General features: G+C 31.8%; 1 protein-coding gene across 1 annotated transcript in view; it reads left to right on the top strand.

The window, feature by feature from the left end:
• Positions 1-15,235, top strand: part of LOC107439969 (lysosomal acid phosphatase) — a 55,049-nt gene extending 39,814 nt beyond the window's left edge. Inside the window, exons 4-10 of the mRNA XM_087161467.1 lie at positions 1,297-1,449; positions 1,530-1,622; positions 3,085-3,174; positions 4,491-4,611; positions 11,225-11,310; positions 13,044-13,352; positions 15,073-15,235. Of these exons, the coding sequence (XP_087017593.1) occupies positions 1,297-1,449; positions 1,530-1,622; positions 3,085-3,174; positions 4,491-4,611; positions 11,225-11,310; positions 13,044-13,352; positions 15,073-15,087 (867 nt within the window). The 3' untranslated portion in view covers positions 15,088-15,235. The remainder of the gene's footprint in view (positions 1-1,296; positions 1,450-1,529; positions 1,623-3,084; positions 3,175-4,490; positions 4,612-11,224; positions 11,311-13,043; positions 13,353-15,072) is intronic.
• Positions 15,236-20,860: the final 5,625 nt, after the last annotated feature.

Raw genomic sequence — 20,860 nt, 5'->3', positions numbered from 1 at the left:
TTCAGACATTAACTCATGCAATTCATCTATTGTAACCTTATCGTCTTGATAAATGTTTTCGATTTTGGTTAATAACTTAGTTGTTAATGACCTTATCGTAGTACGCTTTTGTTTGGATTTCTCCATCTTAATTTATAAGCGAACTATTTATACACTTAAAGTCACTATTCTATGAAACTAAATTTCTAATCGAAAATAAATAAGAAATCTCTTAATGGCGGTCCCTGTTCGGGCGCCAGAAAATGTTCAATCTAATGAATTCCTGTTTTCAATATGAATAGTGGAAAATGTTCCACTTACCTTTTGACCGCCAATTTGATGATTCATTAACCTTTATTGGTTTTAATTACAAATAGATGAAGATGAATTTACATGAAATGGTAAATGATGATTATAAAGTGATGAAAACATTTAGTTAGGTATTAGCGCTGCATGGCGCGTCTCTAGTTACATTACATCTACTTCTACTGTTTTTAAGTTCTTGAAAAATAAAAAGTTAATACTTCTGATGCGCCAGTGGCGCCATCTGGGGGTAGTTTTCTGGGATGAGGGGGATGACATCTGGGGATGAGGGCTCGTTACAGTATGGGTTACCATAAACGAGATATCCGATCCTTTGGTAGTCTGAAGGTTGCCACATCATCCTCAATTCTCGCCACTGCGCTGTTTAGAATTACTACGGTCTAAATAGTAAACAACTGCAAATTTGATCGAGTTCGGTTAACACTTTCTAGAAGAGAGAAGGTATGGGTTGCCATAAACGAGATATCCGATCCTTTGGTAGTAGAAAGTAGTACTGAAGGTTGCCACATCATCCGCAATTCTCGCCACTGCGCTGTTTAGAATTACTACGGTCTGAATAGTAAACAACTGCAAATTTGATCGAGTTCGGTCAACCCTTCCTAGAAGAGAGAAGGTATGGGTTACCATAAACGAGATATCCGATCCTTTGGTAGTCTGAAGGTTGCCACTTCATCCTCAATTTTCGCCAATGCGCTGCTTAGAAGTCCGTAGGCTTCGACATTTTCTTTAATTTCCCCTACTGCACCAGTTTACTGCGTTTCCTCTGAGTACTAAGTGATGTGTAGGTTTCACTTATAGGAAATATTAGTTTGGGCTCAGCAGAGTTATTGCTTTCGGGCTTTAAATCAAGCTACTTTAATGAAGGCCAACAACAATAATAATAACAATTTTTTTCCCCCTAAACTCTCCCTTGATACTTGGTTTGCTGAAAAATCGGTAGTTTTTTTTCTTCTTTCTAAAATAGCCTTTGATGTGTTTCCTTTTCTTTTCTAGGTCGATGCTGTGAGTACCGATGTCGATCGTTGTTTGGAGAGTGCAGAGGCAAATTTTGCATCATTCTTCGCTCCCACTCCGGAATGGAAATTTGAGAATGATTTGAATTGGCAACCCATACCTATAACCTCAATTCCTATGGCATTAGATAAAGTAAGGTTAATTCGTCAAATAAGTTAACTTTAAAAATCTGTAGAATTGATAATTTTACGTTTTGCTTTTTTTTCTTCCAGTTTTTAGGAAGCACATATTGTCCTGCATTTCAAAGAGAAGTAAACAGGCAACTGAACACTCCGTCTAATAAAGAATTTAACGCTAAACATAAAGTGAGTCATGTATAATTATTCATGATTTAAAATAATATAATGTTTTATTGAAATATGCTATAGAAACTAAGCAGTGAATATTGGAAAAAAAAGAAAATACTTTAAGTAAGCTGAATCCAATGACACCACATGACTCTATAATTTAAACCAATATAATTTATAAAACTGATCAAATCATCGAACTGATTAAAAGAAGAAAATTGTTTTAAAAGGAATAAACCTGTTTTTGTTTAAAAAAAACAAATTCTAGCCAAAAGAATCGACTGATTCGAAAAACAAATTAGAGTCATGGGTCGAATTCGTATCAAAATATTCATTTAAAGCTATTAATTAAATAATCATTTTGATATTTAAGGAGTAGTTTATCTTTTTGTGAGAGAACGGTAAACATTTTAGATCCAAAATAGGTCTCATGGTATCAGGCAACTGTAAAAGTATAAATTTGGTGACATGGACCACACGTGCTGCCACCTATTGTGCTTTATTGAATTTATCTAACACAGCGAATCTAAAATAATTAAATATTTAAATGTGAGCAATAAACTATTTTTTTGTTCAAATAGAGCTATGCATTAGAAATCATCACTGATGTTATCTTTAAAATATGTGAAAAATATGAATTGCTTTTGGTAAAATTTAAAACATTGACAAATGTTTAACCAATCAGAAAATTGCATTTCGTTTTCAACTCAGCCCTATTTAGTGAATGAATTAATATTTGAAAAAAACTAGATTAATGTCAAGTGTCATCCACTAAAAGTTCAAAAAAATTTATTTGAACTTAAGTGGATGAATAAAAAGTATTTTATTAACGATTGAAAATTTGAATAAGATATATGGAGATTGTGAATAAATAGTAGGAATTAAAAAAAAGATATTCACTGAAAAATATTAAAAACATTTTTCATTATTTTGTATTAGTTTAAGTCAAAATAATAGAAAAATATGTATATTTAGCATTTTAATACTCTATAGTTATGAAACACAACATGAATCACCGGTGTCTGTTTCTGTATTAGGGTTAAAAGTTTCTAAACACTGTTCATTTTATAAAAATATTTTTTCAAATTTACACTTATATGTAGTTATATAGGTCTATGAAGAACATTTATTTCTCATTGAAAATTCCTTAATTTACAAAATCAATTAATGATAAATTTATGCATATTATAATAATAAAAAAACTACTTATTTTGGATTATATATATATTTTTTAAAAAAAATACAGATTTCTGTCGTACTATTAGCCTTTTTTTGTAATTAAAAATAAAGCAAAATGCATTTTTGTCTGTAATTAGAGTGTCCAGAAAATAATATATAAAAGGGACACCGGTGTCCCATCTGCGTCAAAGAGTTAATAAACTGGATGGAACTGTTAAGGTAAAATTTCGATTCAACTCTACTTAAAGTTTAAATCATCTCAGTTCTTGAAAGAAATTTTTATTTTATTTTTATTTTTCAGGAATTGTATAAATATCTAACGATACAAACACAAGCCTACGTAACTGAATATCTCACAGCCCATGAACTTTACGACATCTTGTTTATTGAGGTAAAACTTGTTCTATTACATTTTAAAATAATTTTTACATTGCAGCATACTAAAAAATTCTCCTTCATATTTATACATGAAGTATAATATTCATCTGTATAAATTTACATGGTAAAATATTTCCTTAGAGTATTTTAAAATCCTGAGCTTAATTTTTGCCGTGACAGATACATATTTAACATAGTTACATAGCTGCATACATACTATACAAAAGCTATTGTAAATATATATATATATATATATATATATATATATATATATATATATATATATATATATATATATATATATATATATATATATATATATGTATAAATTCGCTATTCAAAACATGAATAGCGAATTTTTATCCAATGTTTTATAAGATCCAATGGCACGAGAAAATGAAACTAACAAAAAAAAATGATCAAATAAAACACAATAAAACAGAAAAAGGAAAACAATGTCTTTTGAGTAAGTATCCAGAACTGCAAATTCTTTTCAATAAAGAGTCTCCCCACGAATTGGGTATCTCAAAGATTAGTACCAGTCACTGAGGGAGCTATTTGTGCTGATAAAATTGTCACCTACACGCCGAGAAATTTAATTAAAATTAATAGCGTATTTTCAATGGTGAAAAAAAATAAAACTAACAAATGGATAAACAACATGAAACAGAATGAAAAGAAAAAGTAATAACTGCCTCATCTACAGTATATATATGTATACTTCAATATTTTTCAATTTGGAGTCTCCTCGCAAATCGGGCATCTCCTCAATTTGTACCAGCTCACGAACTCTTTCTTTTCTCTGAGTGGGCAATTTAGGATTTCGAAATTTACAGACCTATGCGAACAAATATATTTCTAATTAAAAACATATCTCCAATGGCGAAAGGAAATGAAACTGAGAAGATATTGAACAACATGAAGCACAAAACCAAAGAAAGAAACTGCCAATATTTTTCAATTAGGAGTCTCCTCGCAAACCGGACATCTCATGAATTTATACCAATTCAACACCTCCTCAAACTTTTTGCAGAGTGGGCCATTCGGATAAACAAAAATGCTTATTTGTGGGGATAGTCACCAGTTAGTCGTGGCCAAACGCAAATTTAATGTTTTGCAACTGTTGAAGTACTTATATTTATCATATTATAAAGACTATATTTTCGCAACAATTTTCATTAATCAGGAAAAGTAGGTACGGATTTTTACGTCTTTTCAAATATATTTCTGCCTATTTTTTTTAAAACTGATATATTAGTTGATTGGTACGTGCAACTTTACATTTTCCTTGCATGCTAATTTATTACTATTTTCAAAATATGTTCACAGAAAAAATACAACTTAAAGATTCCAAGTTGGGTACCTCCAATATTTGATGAACTGACAGATGTAGCAGTTAACACCTATCCCTTAATTTATAATTCAACTGCTATTCAAAGACTGAGAGCAGGTAAGTTCACCATCAGAATATCTGTATTTCTTTTTGTACCGTTCTATGCATTCTAAGCGAATTTTACTTAAATGCACAGCAGTGCTTAGTTAAAACTCATTTTATACTACGATTTAAATTCAAATTGTAATATTTTCCTTTAATATAAAAAATTATTTCTAACTCCTATTCAGTCCAATTGCTGTTAATATAGGAGGATACGCAGGCATTGAATTTGAATAGGAGATCGAGATTTTTTTTAATTCAACTAGTTATGAAATACTGGGGCAAAAATAAAAATAAGTAATATTAATTAGAAAGCAAACAAAATGGCAATAAAAGTATTGAACTGTAGTATATATATATATATATATATATATATATATATATATATATATATATATATATATATATATATATATATATATATATATATATGCCATATTATGACCATAGCCATATTATGACCACCCTCCATCTATAACAATGGGCTCGCCCAGGTTTTCATGGTTTCTCCAGGAGCAATGTTTTCATAGGGCACATTAGGACCCATAATCCTCATAGAACAATCCTTGACGTCCGTAAGATACTTGGACATAGTTGCAGACCAGGTTCACCCATTCATGGCAACAGTTTTTCCTGCTGGGGATGGTGTTTACCAACAGAATAATGCACCATGTCATAAGGGTCGAATCGTCATGGATTGGTTCGAGGAACATTCCAGCGACATTCAAGTCATGTCTTGACCCCCCAAATTCACCTGACCTTAATCCAAAAGAGCATTTGTGGTTCTACTTGGAAAACCAAAATCGTGCTGCCACGCTACCCCCTCGCAATGTGAGGGAATTGCAGGACCAGTTGGTGAGCGCTTAGTACCAGATACCTCAGACTACCTATCAGCACCTTGTGGAATCAATGCCACGGCGGGTGCTAGCAGTTTTGAGGGCTAAAGGTGGTCCTGCATGTTATTAGCAGGGTGGTCATAATGTAATGGCTCTTCGGTATATATATATATATATATATATATATATATATATATATATATATATATATATATATATATATATATATATATGTAAATGCCTTGGTTACCATTAATAAAGTCAATCAAGACATTTAATGATTATGCTTAATGATAATGATTCTTTAATGATAACATGAGTCACACAGACTCTTAAAACAATAAAGATCGAACCACACAGGTTCCAGTTTCACACAGAAACATATTTCAATTAACTAATTTTATAGTCACTTAGAGTCTTAATCACTAAGATTATCAGTTTCACTTAGAAACTACTCGGACAGACAATTCCAACTGACTCTCTCATTTACATCAAGAAAGTTCTATGCCTTTCTTTCAGACGAGCGACATCTGGCGGGATAACATAGAGGCTGTTGTCTCGCTTATTACATTCTCGGCCATTTTGACGGGTTTCGTCCTCGAAACAGAATGACTAAAAAAAAATCTGAAAAGAGAAAAAAAAACAAAGCAGTATACAAAACAAACATAACAAATACATAGCAAATTTTTGAGGAAAAAAATCAAAGCTGCATCGTTCCATCAGTAAATATGCACTAATTTGTCCATGGCTTCATATAGTCTACAGCAGTGGTTGTTAAGTTAGGACCTTCATGTTGCCCAACTTTTTCTACTTCGTATCGGTCATTGGATTTCACTTTAACAATCTTGTAAGGACCATGAAACTTGGGACGCAATTTTAAACCAGTTCCAAATTGTGTTCTTTGAATCGCCACTAAGTCATCTTTTCTGTACTTGTGGGGTTGTTTACACTTTCTGTTGTGGGTTGATTTATTCTGCTCTTGAATTTCCATAATTCGTCGCTGTGCATCACTTCTAAGATCTTCTCGTTGCTTCATAAAGTAATTTTCATATTCGTCTGTTAAAATTTCTTTAATCCGTAAATCTTCTTTGTTTTTCATGGGTATTCCTAACATAAGTTGAAAAGGAGTTTTGTTTGTACTGGTGGAAATTGTACTATTAATAAATCTTTGTACATCGTTTACGTGCTTATACCAGTTCATTGGATTATCGATGGATAACTTTGTGAGAATAGGGATAAGAGTTTCGTGCAATCTCTCTACTTGGCCATTTCCACGAGGTACTCCGGCAGTAATAAGAATATGTTGAATATTTTCTTCTTGACAATAGTCCTCAAATTCTTTAGACACATATGCACCACCGCGGTCTGATATAATTCTGGAGGGATTACCAAAAGTTGTCTGTTGTAACCTCAATTTCTCTAAAGCTGCTTGAGCACTAACATTTTTGACGGGATAAAGCCATACAAATTTCGAAAAACCATCAATCACAGAAAAAATGTGCTGATATTTCTTTTTTGTTGAAGGCAATGGACCTATAAAGTCAACGTGGTATGTACTTAAAGGTACATCTTCTTTAGGAATCGGGTTTAAGAAACCTTCTTTCTTTCCTCGCTTTCGGTTGCATAGAATACAGTCAACACAGTTTGTTAGGACAGATTGTATTTTCGCTTTTAGACCAGGAATATAATAATTTTGTTTAATAACTTCTTCAGTTTTAGTGAGTGCGTAATGTCCCTTACTATGAACTTCTTTAATGATATCATTTTGCATCGCGTCTGGTATTACTAAAAGCTCTCTACCATTATCGTATCGATAAAGAATGTCATTTTTAATAAAGTGTATATTATCATTTCCATTGGCAATTAATGTTTTAATAGTGTTTATTTGCTCATCCTCTTTTTGGGCAGCTGCTATTTTTATGGTTACCTCATCATGCTGAATTATAAGAGCAACATTTCTGCTTAGGGCATCAACATGCTTCATTTGTGTAGCAGGCCGATGTATCATATCAAAGTGAAACTCCTCAGGATACAACGCCCACCGCGCAATTTTAGGGATGATTTCTTTTTTACTCATTGTGCTTTGCAAAGCAGCGCAATCGGTTATAATTTTAAACTTTACACCTAACAAATAGTTTCGAAATTTTTTAAGCGCTTCAACTATAGCAAGAGTTTCTAGCTCATAGCTACTATATTTCTCTTGTTGTTGGGACGTTTTTTTACTAAAATAATGGATAGGATAAAATTTACCATTGTCTGCTTTTTGAAGAAGAACTGCTCCAAAACCAAAACTACTGGCATCTGTGTGGAGCTCTAATTCAGAATTTTGTCTATATAAATGAAGAACTGGGTCATTCGTTAAAGCTATCTTGAGTTTTTGAAAAGCTTCTTTTTGTTCATTATCGAATTTAAAATCAGTATTATTTCTGAGCAAATCACTGAGAGGTTTAGCTATTTTGCTATAATTTGGGATAAATTTACGGAAATATCCTGTTAATCCAAGGAAACTCATTAATTGTTTATGTGTTTTAGGTTCCGGGAAATTTTTAACTGCTAAAGTTTTAGAGGGTGAAGGGCGAATCGTGCCATTTTCAATTATGTAACCGAGACATTCTATGGAACGTTTTAAAAATTGACATTTCTTGAAATTTAATTCCAATCCGTTATCAGCAGCTGTTTTTAAAACGCGTTTTAATTTTTGAAAACCTTCCTCATCATTTTTTGCTGGAATGAAAATGTCATCTAAATAAATAACTAAAGTTTTATCTTTAATTAATTCTCTAAAAACATGTAAAATATATCTCTGAAAAACACTGGGACTGTTAGCCAAACCAAATGGTACCCGTAAAAATTCGTATTGGCCATTATGCGTAATAAAGGATGTGTATTTACGGCTATTTTCTTCAATTTCACAATGGTGAAAGGCTGCTTTTAAATCAATAGAAGAAATTACCTGCGCATCGCCTAATTGGTCTAATATGTCCTCCATAAGGGGTAAGGGAAATCGATCTCGAACAATTTTTTTATTTAATTTCCTATAATCGATGCAAACTCGCGTGGAATTATCTTTCTTTTTACAAAGGACTATAGGAGCACAAAAATCTGAACAACTTTCACGAACAACACCATCTTTTAACCAGGTGTCTATTTGTTTTTCAACTATTTCCCGCTCTTTAAATGACAAACGACGAGCATGTTGGGAAATGGGAATTTCATCCTTTAAAATGATATTCATTTTAATGTCCGAGGATTTAATCTGAGACGGTTTATAATTATTAATCAAAAGAGTTAAATTTTGCTTTAATTTCTTATTCAGTATATGCGATAAATCGAATTCATTATGATCAATGACATTTGAGATCTGAGTTAAGAAAGAAAAAGCTTCTAAATTATTTGAATATTTATTTGACTGAAGAGTATCCGAAGAATAAAAACAATTTGAAATTGGAGCGATTTGTTGATCATAAATTAAAGGATCGCATCTGGGCATTACACTAGCCTTGAAAGGAGACGCTGTGACTGAGTTTACAAAAGTTTCAGTTTCATAATTGGGTGAAGCCTTATTACTATTCGAATTTTCCGAAGTCAAAACAGAATCAGAAAAGTGAGAATTTCTTTGATCATAAATTAACATAGGAGTGGGTGAATGAGTTTTATTGCTAACCTTGAACGGAGCAGTGAAAGAAATGTTTGCGTTTTGATTTCCGCTTTGGTGGGGAATAAAATGAATGTTTTTACTTTCGCAAGGAATTATGCGATTTATATTTACTACTTTCGGTATGCTTGAATTTTGAACAGTAAGTTGACCGTTAGAAAAATGAATGTCTAAGCAACTTAAAATATCCATTCCCAAAATAAAATCAAATTGCATGTTTTCTACTACATAAATATTAGCATTTAAAACAAAATTATCAATGCTTACATCCGCATTAAAATATCCAAGGGGGGGAATTTGTTCTGAACTGATACCTGTTACAACAATAGCGGGGGGTTTAAGAGGAATATACCCTAACTTTTGAAAGAGTGAAGGGCTACACATACTAATTTCTGAACCAGTGTCACAAACTGCTGAAATTTCATAATTAAAAATGAATATTTGTTTCAAAATTCTTGTATTTTGAACACTGTGATGAAGTACTTTCTTTTCTGAGCATTCATTGCTTTTATGGCCAGTTTTATTACAATGTCTACATTTAACCACATTTTTATCACAATTTATACTTATATGGCCGTACTTATTACATGTATAGCATTTCGTATTCAAAAATTTATTTTTGGTAGGGTAAAAACATGATGCATTGATATTGAAAGCTGGAGCTTGAGAGGAGGCTGAGAGATCTTTGTTTTGTTTTGGTGGGAGGTAGTTTTTTTTAAATTTATTATCACTTTTGTTTACTCGGATTCTTGCGGTTTCATATGTTTCTAATTGCTCTATGAAAGGTTTCAGTTCAATGATCTTATGTAAATCATCTATAAAATGATCACGAATTTCCGACGGCAATTTTCGTTTCAATTGATCCACTATCATTAGTTCTTTAAGACTTTTAAAATCTGTAATTTTGATGCCTGTTATCCATTCTTCGAAATAATGTTGTAGTTCATAAGCGAAATCTCGCCAAGAAACATTCTGTTCTTTTTTGTGGTAAATAAATTTTTGTCTAAATTGTTCCGGGGAAAGTTTAAAACGTTTCAATAACAAAGTTTTTACGTAATCGTAGTTCGAAGTGGATTCTTCTGGCTCTTGAGCTATAATTTGGACGATACTAAGCGGTAAAAGTCCCATTAAATAAGTAACGAATTCTTTTTTATCTATGTTTATTCTCGTAGCTTGGCGTTCAAACAATAACAAATATGTGCTTATATCTGTTTCATTAGCATCAAAACTTTTGATTAATTTAGATAGATCACTAGATTTAAATGTGTCTGTGGTAGTTACATGAGTTCCATTTTGTTTATTTAAATTATCCGATTTTAATTTCTCAAGTTGAATTTCTTGCGCTAATCTTTCTTTTTCATTAGCTAATCTTTCTTTTTCTAGTCCTTCGGAAACAATTGTTTCTAAGAGGTTTTTCGTTACCTCCTCGTTATATTCTTTACATGAAGTTATACATTTAATTATTTCTATAATTTTTGCTGCAGGGGGCACATCAACAGTTAATTCCTCAGCTAATTTAATCAAGTCCTCCTTTCTAGCTCTCGACAGAAAAGTCATTATTTTATTCTTTTAAGATACAGAAAAAAAGAAAATTCTGTACTCACATGGCGGGGTAGCTTCTGACACCAAATGTAAATGCCTTGGTTACCATTAATAAAGTCAATCAAGACATTTAATGATTATGCTTAATGATAATGATTCTTTAATGATAACATGAGTCACACAGACTCTTAAAACAATAAAGATCGAACCACACAGGTTCCAGTTTCACACAGAAACATATTTCAATTAACTAATTTTATAGTCACTTAGAGTCTTAATCACTAAGATTATCAGTTTCACTTAGAAACTACTCGGACAGACAATTCCAACTGACTCTCTCATTTACATCAAGAAAGTTCTATGCCTTTCGTTCAGACGAGCGACATCTGGCGGGATAACATAGAGGCTGTTGACTCGCTTATTACATATATATATATATATATATATGTGTGTGTGTGTGTGTTAGACAGATTTCGATACACGCATACTAAATTTCGTGAAATTAGAAATAAATTATAAAAGATGGAGAGGGGTCTAAAAATATTTTTAAAATATGCATTGATAAATAATTGCATGATACTTTTTAATTTTTAAGGTCCAGTTCTTGGTCTAATGAACGAAGTATTCAACGTTAAAGTAAACAACCAAGCTCCAGAACTGAAATTTCGAACGTATTCCACAGTAAGTATAATTCATGTTTCATAAAAATGTATATCTAGATCTTTTTATGAGTTTCTATTTAGGCTGTATTTGATTTTAATTTTCTTGCATTGGAAACAGAATTAGAAGTAAAATTTCATATTTTTTGTTCATAATTTTGTCATTATTTCTTATTGATATATGTGAAAACCGACGTTTCTTTTCGTTGAAAAACGCTCGCTTTTTACATTCCGTTAAAAGTTTAAAATTATTTCTATTATAAATTTTTTTTTAATATATAATTTCTTTTACTTGGTAAGTTTCGCATATTTTATTTGTTGGACTCGGCTAAGTGAAAAAATTACGCCATTATCTAATGTGTAGCAAACATAAGAATTTCGAGTGGAAACGGACTATTTCAGGTAATAATGCATTTGATTGAGTACCTTGTTCAAGCGTAAAGGAAGTGATTCATGCAGCAATGTACTTGATTGAGTACCTTTTTCGAGCGTAAATGAAATATGTAATAATGTACTTGATTGAGTACCTTGTTCGTGAGTAAATGGAATGCTTCATGTAATAATATACTTGATTGTGTTAGTAAGTAAACGAAATGTTTTATGATATGACGTACTTGACTCAGTATTTTAGTTAGTAGCTTTGCATCTCGATTAAATAGCAAAACTAAGGGCATTTCTAATAAATTTTTAAAATTCTTTGAATGAAATGTCTGAAATAAAATATTTCCTTCCACTAGATATTTCGGAATTTAAACGTTCGTAATATTGTGTAAATTACATTTTGTTCTTTCTTATAACTATTCATGGCGGTTATTACATAACAATTTTATCGTTTGATCATTTTTCTAGTATTTATAATATGTGCTCAACAAAAGCTCATGTTAGATATTTAAATACTAATTTGTGCGGAGGACTTTCTGGCTTTTAAGATAACTCTTCATTTCTCATTGATTTCGGTAGGGAGAATCAAGTCACATCTTTAATTCTCCCTCATTAGAAATGGTTTCATTTTTGTTTCCATAGCAACAAACAACTTCAAATTTTCAACTGGGAGTTCTTGCGACAATTACAAGTGGTACTTCAAGGGTTAAGAAGCATAGTAAAAACTAGATAAAGCAGGCTTCGAACTTAATAAATGACGAAAGGGTTTACTTGAATTGTTTACAAATGTGGATATTTACAAAAAAATTAAGCTTTAAAACTTTAATTTCTTTAAAACAAAATCCGACTTCGTTAGCAATAGAAACTTTAAATTCTAGCTAATGTCAAATTATAGTCAATTTTTAAATACCAACTGAAAAGAACAAAAATTATGAGAAAGAATTATTTTTTTAAGAACCTTAACCAGTTGTTGTTAAATTACTTTACTTTTCATAGAAGTTGATTAGCATTTTTTTATATGCAGTAAATAGAGATGTCGTTTGAAAAATCAAAGAAAAAAAAGGAAATTTTATTTACATTGAATTTATTATTTTTGATCAAAATTAACTCAAAGAAATTTAAGAAACATGTGTAAAATTTAGAGAAAAAAAACTTTTTTAAATTTTAAAAAAAGTAAATTGAAATTAAACACTGAAACAAAACAATAAAATTTAAGTGTTTTTCTTAATTTTTACGTCAGAGCTACATTCTTAATATTTTTTTAATAACTTTTCTATACTCATTGCTTTTTTAATATTGATTGTTCAAGATTGATTAATGTTCTAGTATATAATGTATTCGGTAAATAAGCAATCATTTTTTTTTCAATTTCAGCACGATGGTAATATTGCTGCGGTTTTGGGTGCTTTAAACAATCTTCGCGCCGAGATCATACATTATTGTGCAACTATCATATTTGAGATGTACTCTGGATCAGGAGGCAATTATTTCATTCGAATTCTTTACTTGAATACACCAAATGAGGACAAGTCCAATCAAACTCCTAGGGTATTAATCTTACCTGGTTGTGAAGAATACTGCCCTTACCAGAAGTATTTGAAGTACACAAGTACTTATGCACATACTGATTATGATGGAGAATGTAACCTCGATTCAGATGAAGAAGGAGACATTAGAGATTCGGTAAATAATGAATTACTATTTATAAATTCTATCAATGTCTGTTTAACATTATTTAAACATAAAGTTATCTATATAATAAGGGTCAAAATTAGAACTGAAAATTCCCAGAACTTATAATTTTAGTTGACACAAAAAAGATGACCTGATAGGATAACTAATTTATTTTTCATTTCACTTCATGTTCCTCTTCACTCCGAATTGTAGTATAGGGCCTCTATCATAGCTTTCCATCTATTTGTGGCCAGGTATTTTGCCCCTCAGAGAGATGATTTCAGTTTCATGATTTCAGTTTCTGTAATTAGAAGGTTTTTTCTAGGTTGGGTTGTTAACGCAATGCTCAACCCCAAATCAGGTGGGCTAGGGTGTTACTCTTAGTCTGGTGTCTCTGACTGATCTGTCAGTCTTGGGAGCAAGGGATATAGAAAGGAGAAGAAGTACAGCTCTTCGAATGCGTTCACTAAGGCGAACTGCTCGGTTCGGTACACTATACCAGAAAAACAACTTACAGGGTGAGCAACATGCTCTGATTTAGCAGAGCGTAATTTGAACTAAGAACCAGAACATGCGCATAAGAAGAAAACCGACAGGAAGTACGTCACCTGTGAACCGGCTGTTGGACAACTCTACAAGCATGGTTGGGTGCGTCGCTTCCCTCCAACCGCCATTTTACTTTTCTATCTACGTTGAAATGTGCTAGAAGATTTAATTAACAAGGATGATATGGATTATTTTTCAGAGAAAAATCTTAATTAATAGTACAGTACTGTTTATCAATAGTGTAAAAAACATAGAACAAACCAACGATAAAAAAGAAAAAAAACCTTTCTTCTCCACCCTAACGCTTCACCATTCCCAGTATCGGTTAGGAGGGGCGGAGGGTGCAAATCCGTTACAAGAACCACTGCTGTTGTGCTCCTAAATGTTGTTTTTTCCTTTATACACACCGCACCTAACATTGGGGAACAAGTTAACATTATTTCAATGAAATCTAGATTTCTTCACCGTTATTTATTCTTTGTTGGATACCGGCAGTTAAGTTTATGCAGACATAGCTCAGTGGATTCTTATCACATGTAAGTTCACTCACCGCGACAAGGTGGTAACACCAAATCGTGAGTTATTTTACATCACTAACTCATAAATGAGTAATATTCCAAAGTGTAAGTGCACAGTAATAAGAATTAAAAACATGCAAATTAAAACAGGAAAAATTTAGAAAATTTTGTGGCTGTTCCAAGGAGAGGGAATGTGTTTTCATTTCAGATGAGTTCGAACTTTTTCAAGGCCATTAGATTTTAATTATATGAAAAATATTTGTGATTCTAGTTTGCATTCTGTTACAATTAGGTTATCTTACTAGTACGATATGAGATAATATTTTTCTCTACTTAAGTGCTAAATCTTTAGGTCGCACATAAATGATTGACAGTGAACGTTTTATTAAAAAAGAAGGTAAGTACACCAGTTAGGCTGGCAACGTTAAGGCACTAGTGCTTGTAGTCCCGGAGGGTTTTGGTAAGCCATAATGGGAGGATGATAGTGCACAATCTTGGGTTCTCATTGGGTTATCCCCTCCCTTTTTTTAGCTGTTTTTTTCTGACGTATCATGTCTTTGTGACAGTTGTCGTTTCAATAATTTCTGTACGATCGTAGTACTTGGTGCAAAGAGTGTGTCATAATTAGAAATAAGTTACTAATTATGTGTACTTTATCTTTTCAGCTCGATGTTAGTTGAGGATGTGCATGTTTTTAATGCTATTTGAAACAAGTATGCCACTGGTTTCAAATAATTTCAACTAATTCACTTGTACCTTCTTCTGTGTAGCATTCATTATGTAATGATAAGGTTTGCTTCAATAAAAAAATATTCTGGTATTGAGTAACCGTTTTTTTTCTTTTTTCATAGTAATTTAAGCTATTTACCATTAAATAGTATTTTTACTATGAAAATTAAGGAGGAATTCTTTTTTCACAAAATCATTAGCACACAACTTGTGAAGTTGGGAACTTAAAATATCTGTATCTTTACTTATTCTCGTAAAAGTAAGTGCTATTTATACATAATAGTCTAGAGTAACTTCAGGAAAATGTTTGAAACCCTTTTACCCTACCAGATATAAAGATACTTCAATTGTAAAATAACGAGAGTGATCTTAGGTAATAAAACTAAATTTTAAAAACACAGATAGCAATATTTCATTAAAATCCTATATGCGTACTACGTGTCAGTAGTGAGTAGTAAACACACAGTGATATTATTTGTAATTGGATACCTGACATCATCGTAGGTAAATCTAGAGCCCCTGAACAAGAGAGGCCGACTTGTTCGTCATTTCAGAGCAAAAACTTTTCACCAGTGCAGAAGAGCTACAAGAAAAAACGTGTCTGCACATAGCCACCGAGAGTCTCGATGGTTATGGTTTGCTTACATCGATTTACATTGTTTTCCGAAAACTTTTTTATACTTGTACAAATTCATTACAAAGTTTATTATTAGTGTTATTTGATATAAAAATATTATTCATTACTCGATATATGGGTGATTCTCACGAAACATGACCTGTCCCTTGCTCCAAGATCTAATACTATAATACTAAAAGAACTTTTTTTTTAAAAAAAATTAATAAATAGCATTGCTGTTAGCATTTTAAAATGACATTGCACTAGCATTGACTGCTTTGTATACTTAAGAAATTTAATTGAATATCAAAATGTCATTTTCCTGGCATGTCCCAAAAAATATTTCCAATAATAACTAGCTTCAAAACTTCCCATATATTTTTCAAAATCTAATTTTTTTACCTTATCCTATGTAAGCATTTCCAGAATATACGCAGAGGGTTATTGTTTACTTTAAAAAAAATTTTTCTGTCAATAATTTGTTTGTCCCATGAAAATCTGTCATTTTCCAGGCTACTTTTATTTACAGATTTAAAGCCAAAATAGATAGCGCCAGGGATCAATATCTTATGTTAATAGATTGATTAGATACCCTCCTATCTGAAAATGTCTTGTTGCATGAATAAAGAACCAATTTTCTGACTCAAAATCTATTTCAAAAAATTTTTCAAGGTGAGTAGGTTTTTATGCTGTCATTTTCCTGGCTTCTTGAAATTATTAATAACAAAAACTACATAGATTTATCTGAGTTATTTTAAGAAATACTGTTTTCTGCAGAATATAAACGTCTTCGGCCAACGTATTAAATTAAAGTAAAGTTATATGCTATAAAATGGCGAATTTGTCATTATCCTGGCTGTCATTTTCCTGGCTTATGAATGCCAGGACATTGAAGTGTTACCAAAAATTCTTTTTAACTGCTAATACTGTAAAGAGGGAGAGCAAATATTAACCTAATACCAAGTTTATGCATGATTGTAATATGCTTGGTTGTAATCAAAGTTATTTATTTATTTAATGATTGATAATTATACACAATTTTATTCCGTACATAAAAGAAACAAAATTTTTTTTGTTTCTTTCTACAGTGGATAAAAAGAATTAATTCAAGCAATTTATGGTCCATCTAACATAAATGCTTAAGTTGAGTTACTTGCTATTAACTTAAAATGACTGTTTTTTAAATTTCTAAGGTAATATGTCATTTTCCTGGCATTCAAGATTTGGTGAATTTCTATTTTTTTCTCTCTCGATCAAATGTCAATAAACTACACTGCTGTCTATATGATATTAATAAGTGTAGCTAAAGAAGTATACAAAAAAAATTTCAGATTGTTTTGAAGACTTTAAATTTGAAGAAATTTTGTTGGTCCGAATTGTCATGTTTCGTGAGAATCACCCATATACAGTTTATATTCATTATTGGATCTTTCTTAATAATAAAATGAAAAAAAAATCCGTGTAAATGGAGAAGAATCACTAAATTTATGGATGCATTAGATGTAAGTTTATCGAAAATTAATCCTGTTTTTGGACAACTTACACCTTTTCATTTTTTAATAAGAATTTTTAAAGGATTTTGAGTAGCATCAGGCCTTAATTTTTTGTTGTCATCTTTCCCATTTACTTTAAGTTGAGATTCTATTTTGAGGGAATATTTTTTTATATAATCATACTTAAATCGCATCAAAAGATTCAGAATTTAAATATTGTAAACATACTTGCATTAACTTTTCTGGTACTAATTGATTTTCACGGTGACCACGATACACCTCCAAATCATGTAATAAAACCAGCCATAACACCCAAACTAAGAGTAACCATACACACTTTCCTTTTGATTCTATTTAGGCTTTGCATTTAAATCGCGTAATATGGTATTTTTTCCATCTTAAGCAGTTAAAACAAAAACTTGACGATTTTTATTCAACGAGGAGTGAGATAGATGCTGTTTCGTTTTTCCAAGAAAAAGAGGTACTTTTACGTAGGTACCAAGATGCGTAAATGAACACGAAATGAATGAGGAAAGTTTGTGGAGGTGAATAGTTGTCAGTTTAAAAAAAAGAGCCTTCTGTCCGACACTTGGTTTAGTGGTTCTAAAATACAATTCTTAACAGCACTGAGTTTCATCTGCTGTTGAGCAGAGGAATTAGCATCGTTTAAGTGGTGTGATAAACAGCTAAACATTTGAAGACTTTTAATGAATTATGTGGTTAGCATTTGCTTGTTTTCATCAAATATAATTTTGTTAGAAAATATTAAATAAATATTCATATATTTAGGCTAATATCCATAGCATAAAATTTTATCAACTTTAATTTGAAATAAACTGGTATCAAAATTATTCTAGACTTGTTAGTCAGAAAACATACAAGGAACAACAATAAAAAAGCATAAAAATTATAAAATCATAAAAAAGGAAAACATTCAAATAGTTAATATTTGTTCAGCTTTGCACACAAACGTAAACTGGGAATGAACACTTTTATTCGTTTTCCTTCTTTCATAAGGTAATTGTTTAGCCCAGTGGTTCTCAACCTGGGGGCGATCGTCCCAAAGGGGGCGATAGAGCTTCTCAAGGGGGCGATAATCCGTAGGGGGGCGATCAGGGGGCGACGAGTACTCAAAAGTTAAAAATTGCTAATAATATTAATAATAAAAAGCTATTTGAGATTGAAATTGAAAATATATATATGAAACCTATGGTTCTGGTGTAGACAAAGAATAATGATTGTTAAAAATTAAAAAAATGCAAGTGCAGGATCGTTTTCGTCATACGTTTTGGTATCGTAGGCGGAAATCTGATTAGTCACTCTGTTCCTCTGAGCAATAATACTGTTTCCAGGCGTATTGATGAGATGGCCGCCAACGTTGAATCAAAACTCATCAAATTTCTGAAAGAAGGCAAATTTGCGTTGCAGATTGATGAATCAACTGTGATAGATAACAGAGCTGCTTTAGCTTACGTGAGATTCATAAATGAGAGTAAGGAGATTAACGAGGAAATGTTGTTTACAAGAACTTTGTACACAGATGCAAAAGGATCGTCGATTTTTAAATTGGTCAAAGATTATTTTGAGGTAAAAGAAATTCCCCTCACAAATGTAAGTGCTTGTGCAACAGATGGTGCTCCAACCATGACTGGTTGTCATACTGGGTTTCTGGGTCACCTTAAAAAAAAAGTACCGGAAATTATCTCACCATTTATCGTCAACTTTTGGCTGTGAAAAATTGGTTATTTCTGGAATCAATAAAATAAAAGCTAATTATCCTAATAACCGTTTGTTCCGAGAAATTTGCCATGAAAGTGATGAAGATTTCGAATTCCTGCTCCTACATGCAGCTGTGAGATGGCTTTCAAAAGGAAACTGAGCCGTTTCTTCGAATTGCTGGATTCGGTTACTGAGTTTCTCGACACCATTGATCCTGTTTTAAATGAGAGTTTGAAGCAACGCAAGTTAGAAACTGCGTACCTCACTCATAGTTTTGAAAAAAAATGAAGGAAATCAACGTAAAACTTCAAGGAAATAAAATGAACATTGTCAAGGCTAAGGGAATCATATCTTCATTCATCGCCAAATTTGATATCTGCAAGTCAAACATTGGTCGCAAAGAGCTAATGCAATTTCCAACTCTTAAAAAGTGTTCAATGGCAGATATCGAGATTCTCGAAAATAAAATCTTAATTTTTACTGATCACCTTGATCAGTTATAGAATCAAGATTTAAAGATTTGATGTAATTAGAAATTCCGGATTGGATTTTCGATCCTTTCTCTTTTAAAGTTGTGGATAAGCTCACTTCCTCTTTGTAGACTGAGTTTTTAGATTTGAAGTATGACTGTGAGGCTTAAGTCGTCTTTAAAAAATACGGTTACGAGTTAGCTTGGGTAAAGCTTATGGACACTTATCCACAATTGTGGAAACAAACTGAGCCGCTTCTCATCTCGTTCCCGTCAACATATTTAGTGGAGAGAGGATTTAGTTCTGTCTTCCAGCTGCTCACGAAGCAAAGAGATAGGTTGGACATTTGCTTCAAAAGAGACCCGCGTTTAAATCTGACGAGTATAAAACCTGACATTCAAGCTTTAACTTGAAATACACCAAGCACAGGGCAGTCATTGAAGTGGTAAAAATGTACTTTCTCCCTCTTCATTTTTTTTCTCAAATTTTAATTGTTAACGCTTTAACTTTTTCTTGATTACATTAAAATATGAATTAAAAAAATGCACTTTTGTTTTGATTATTCCGTTTTAAATATCATTTCCTTTTGAAAAAAAAAGATGCACAATTTTTTTCAATTAATAAAAATGACAGGATAAATGTGCCTCCTTATTTGCATTACAATTTAAATTAAATAATCAGTGTTTTAATCTTTAGTGTTTGTTTTTAATCAATAATCAATTTTCAGTGTTTGGTTGCTCACAAGCAACAATGAATGGAGCAAAAAGAGAAAGGGGCGATAGGTGTCAGCCAACCCCAAGAGGGGGGCGATGGTCCACAAAAGGTTGGGAACCACTGGTTTAGCCAAAGCTAATATGTATGCATGGATAGAAAACTGTTATGTACTTAATCCTTCATTCATACATTCTTAAACGTATAACAGTAAAGTCTACACATATTACTACTAGCATCCATCGGGCGTGTTCGTATTTAGATAAGAGCACCATTCATATTTAATACAAAAGTTTCTTATTACACTCTGGATAGTTCAACTTTAAAATTATTTTATAAAGGCATATATATATATATATATATATATATATATATATATATATATATATATATATATATATATATACATATACACATATACATATACATATACACATATACATATACATATATACATATATACACATACACATACACATATACATATACACATATACATATACATATATACATATATACACATACACATACACATACATATACATACACACACACACACACACACACACACACACACACACGCACACGCACACGCACGCACACACACACACACACACACACACACACACACACACACACACACACACACACACACACACACACACACACACACACACACACACACACACACACACACACACACACACACACACAC

The sequence above is a fragment of the Parasteatoda tepidariorum genome, chromosome 4 (genome assembly GCF_982258835.1).
Source record: "Parasteatoda tepidariorum strain Cologne lab strain chromosome 4, Ptep-v5.0, whole genome shotgun sequence".
In the NCBI taxonomy this organism is placed as follows: domain Eukaryota; kingdom Metazoa; phylum Arthropoda; class Arachnida; order Araneae; family Theridiidae; genus Parasteatoda; species Parasteatoda tepidariorum.
This window is presented reverse-complemented; position numbering and strand designations above follow the sequence as displayed.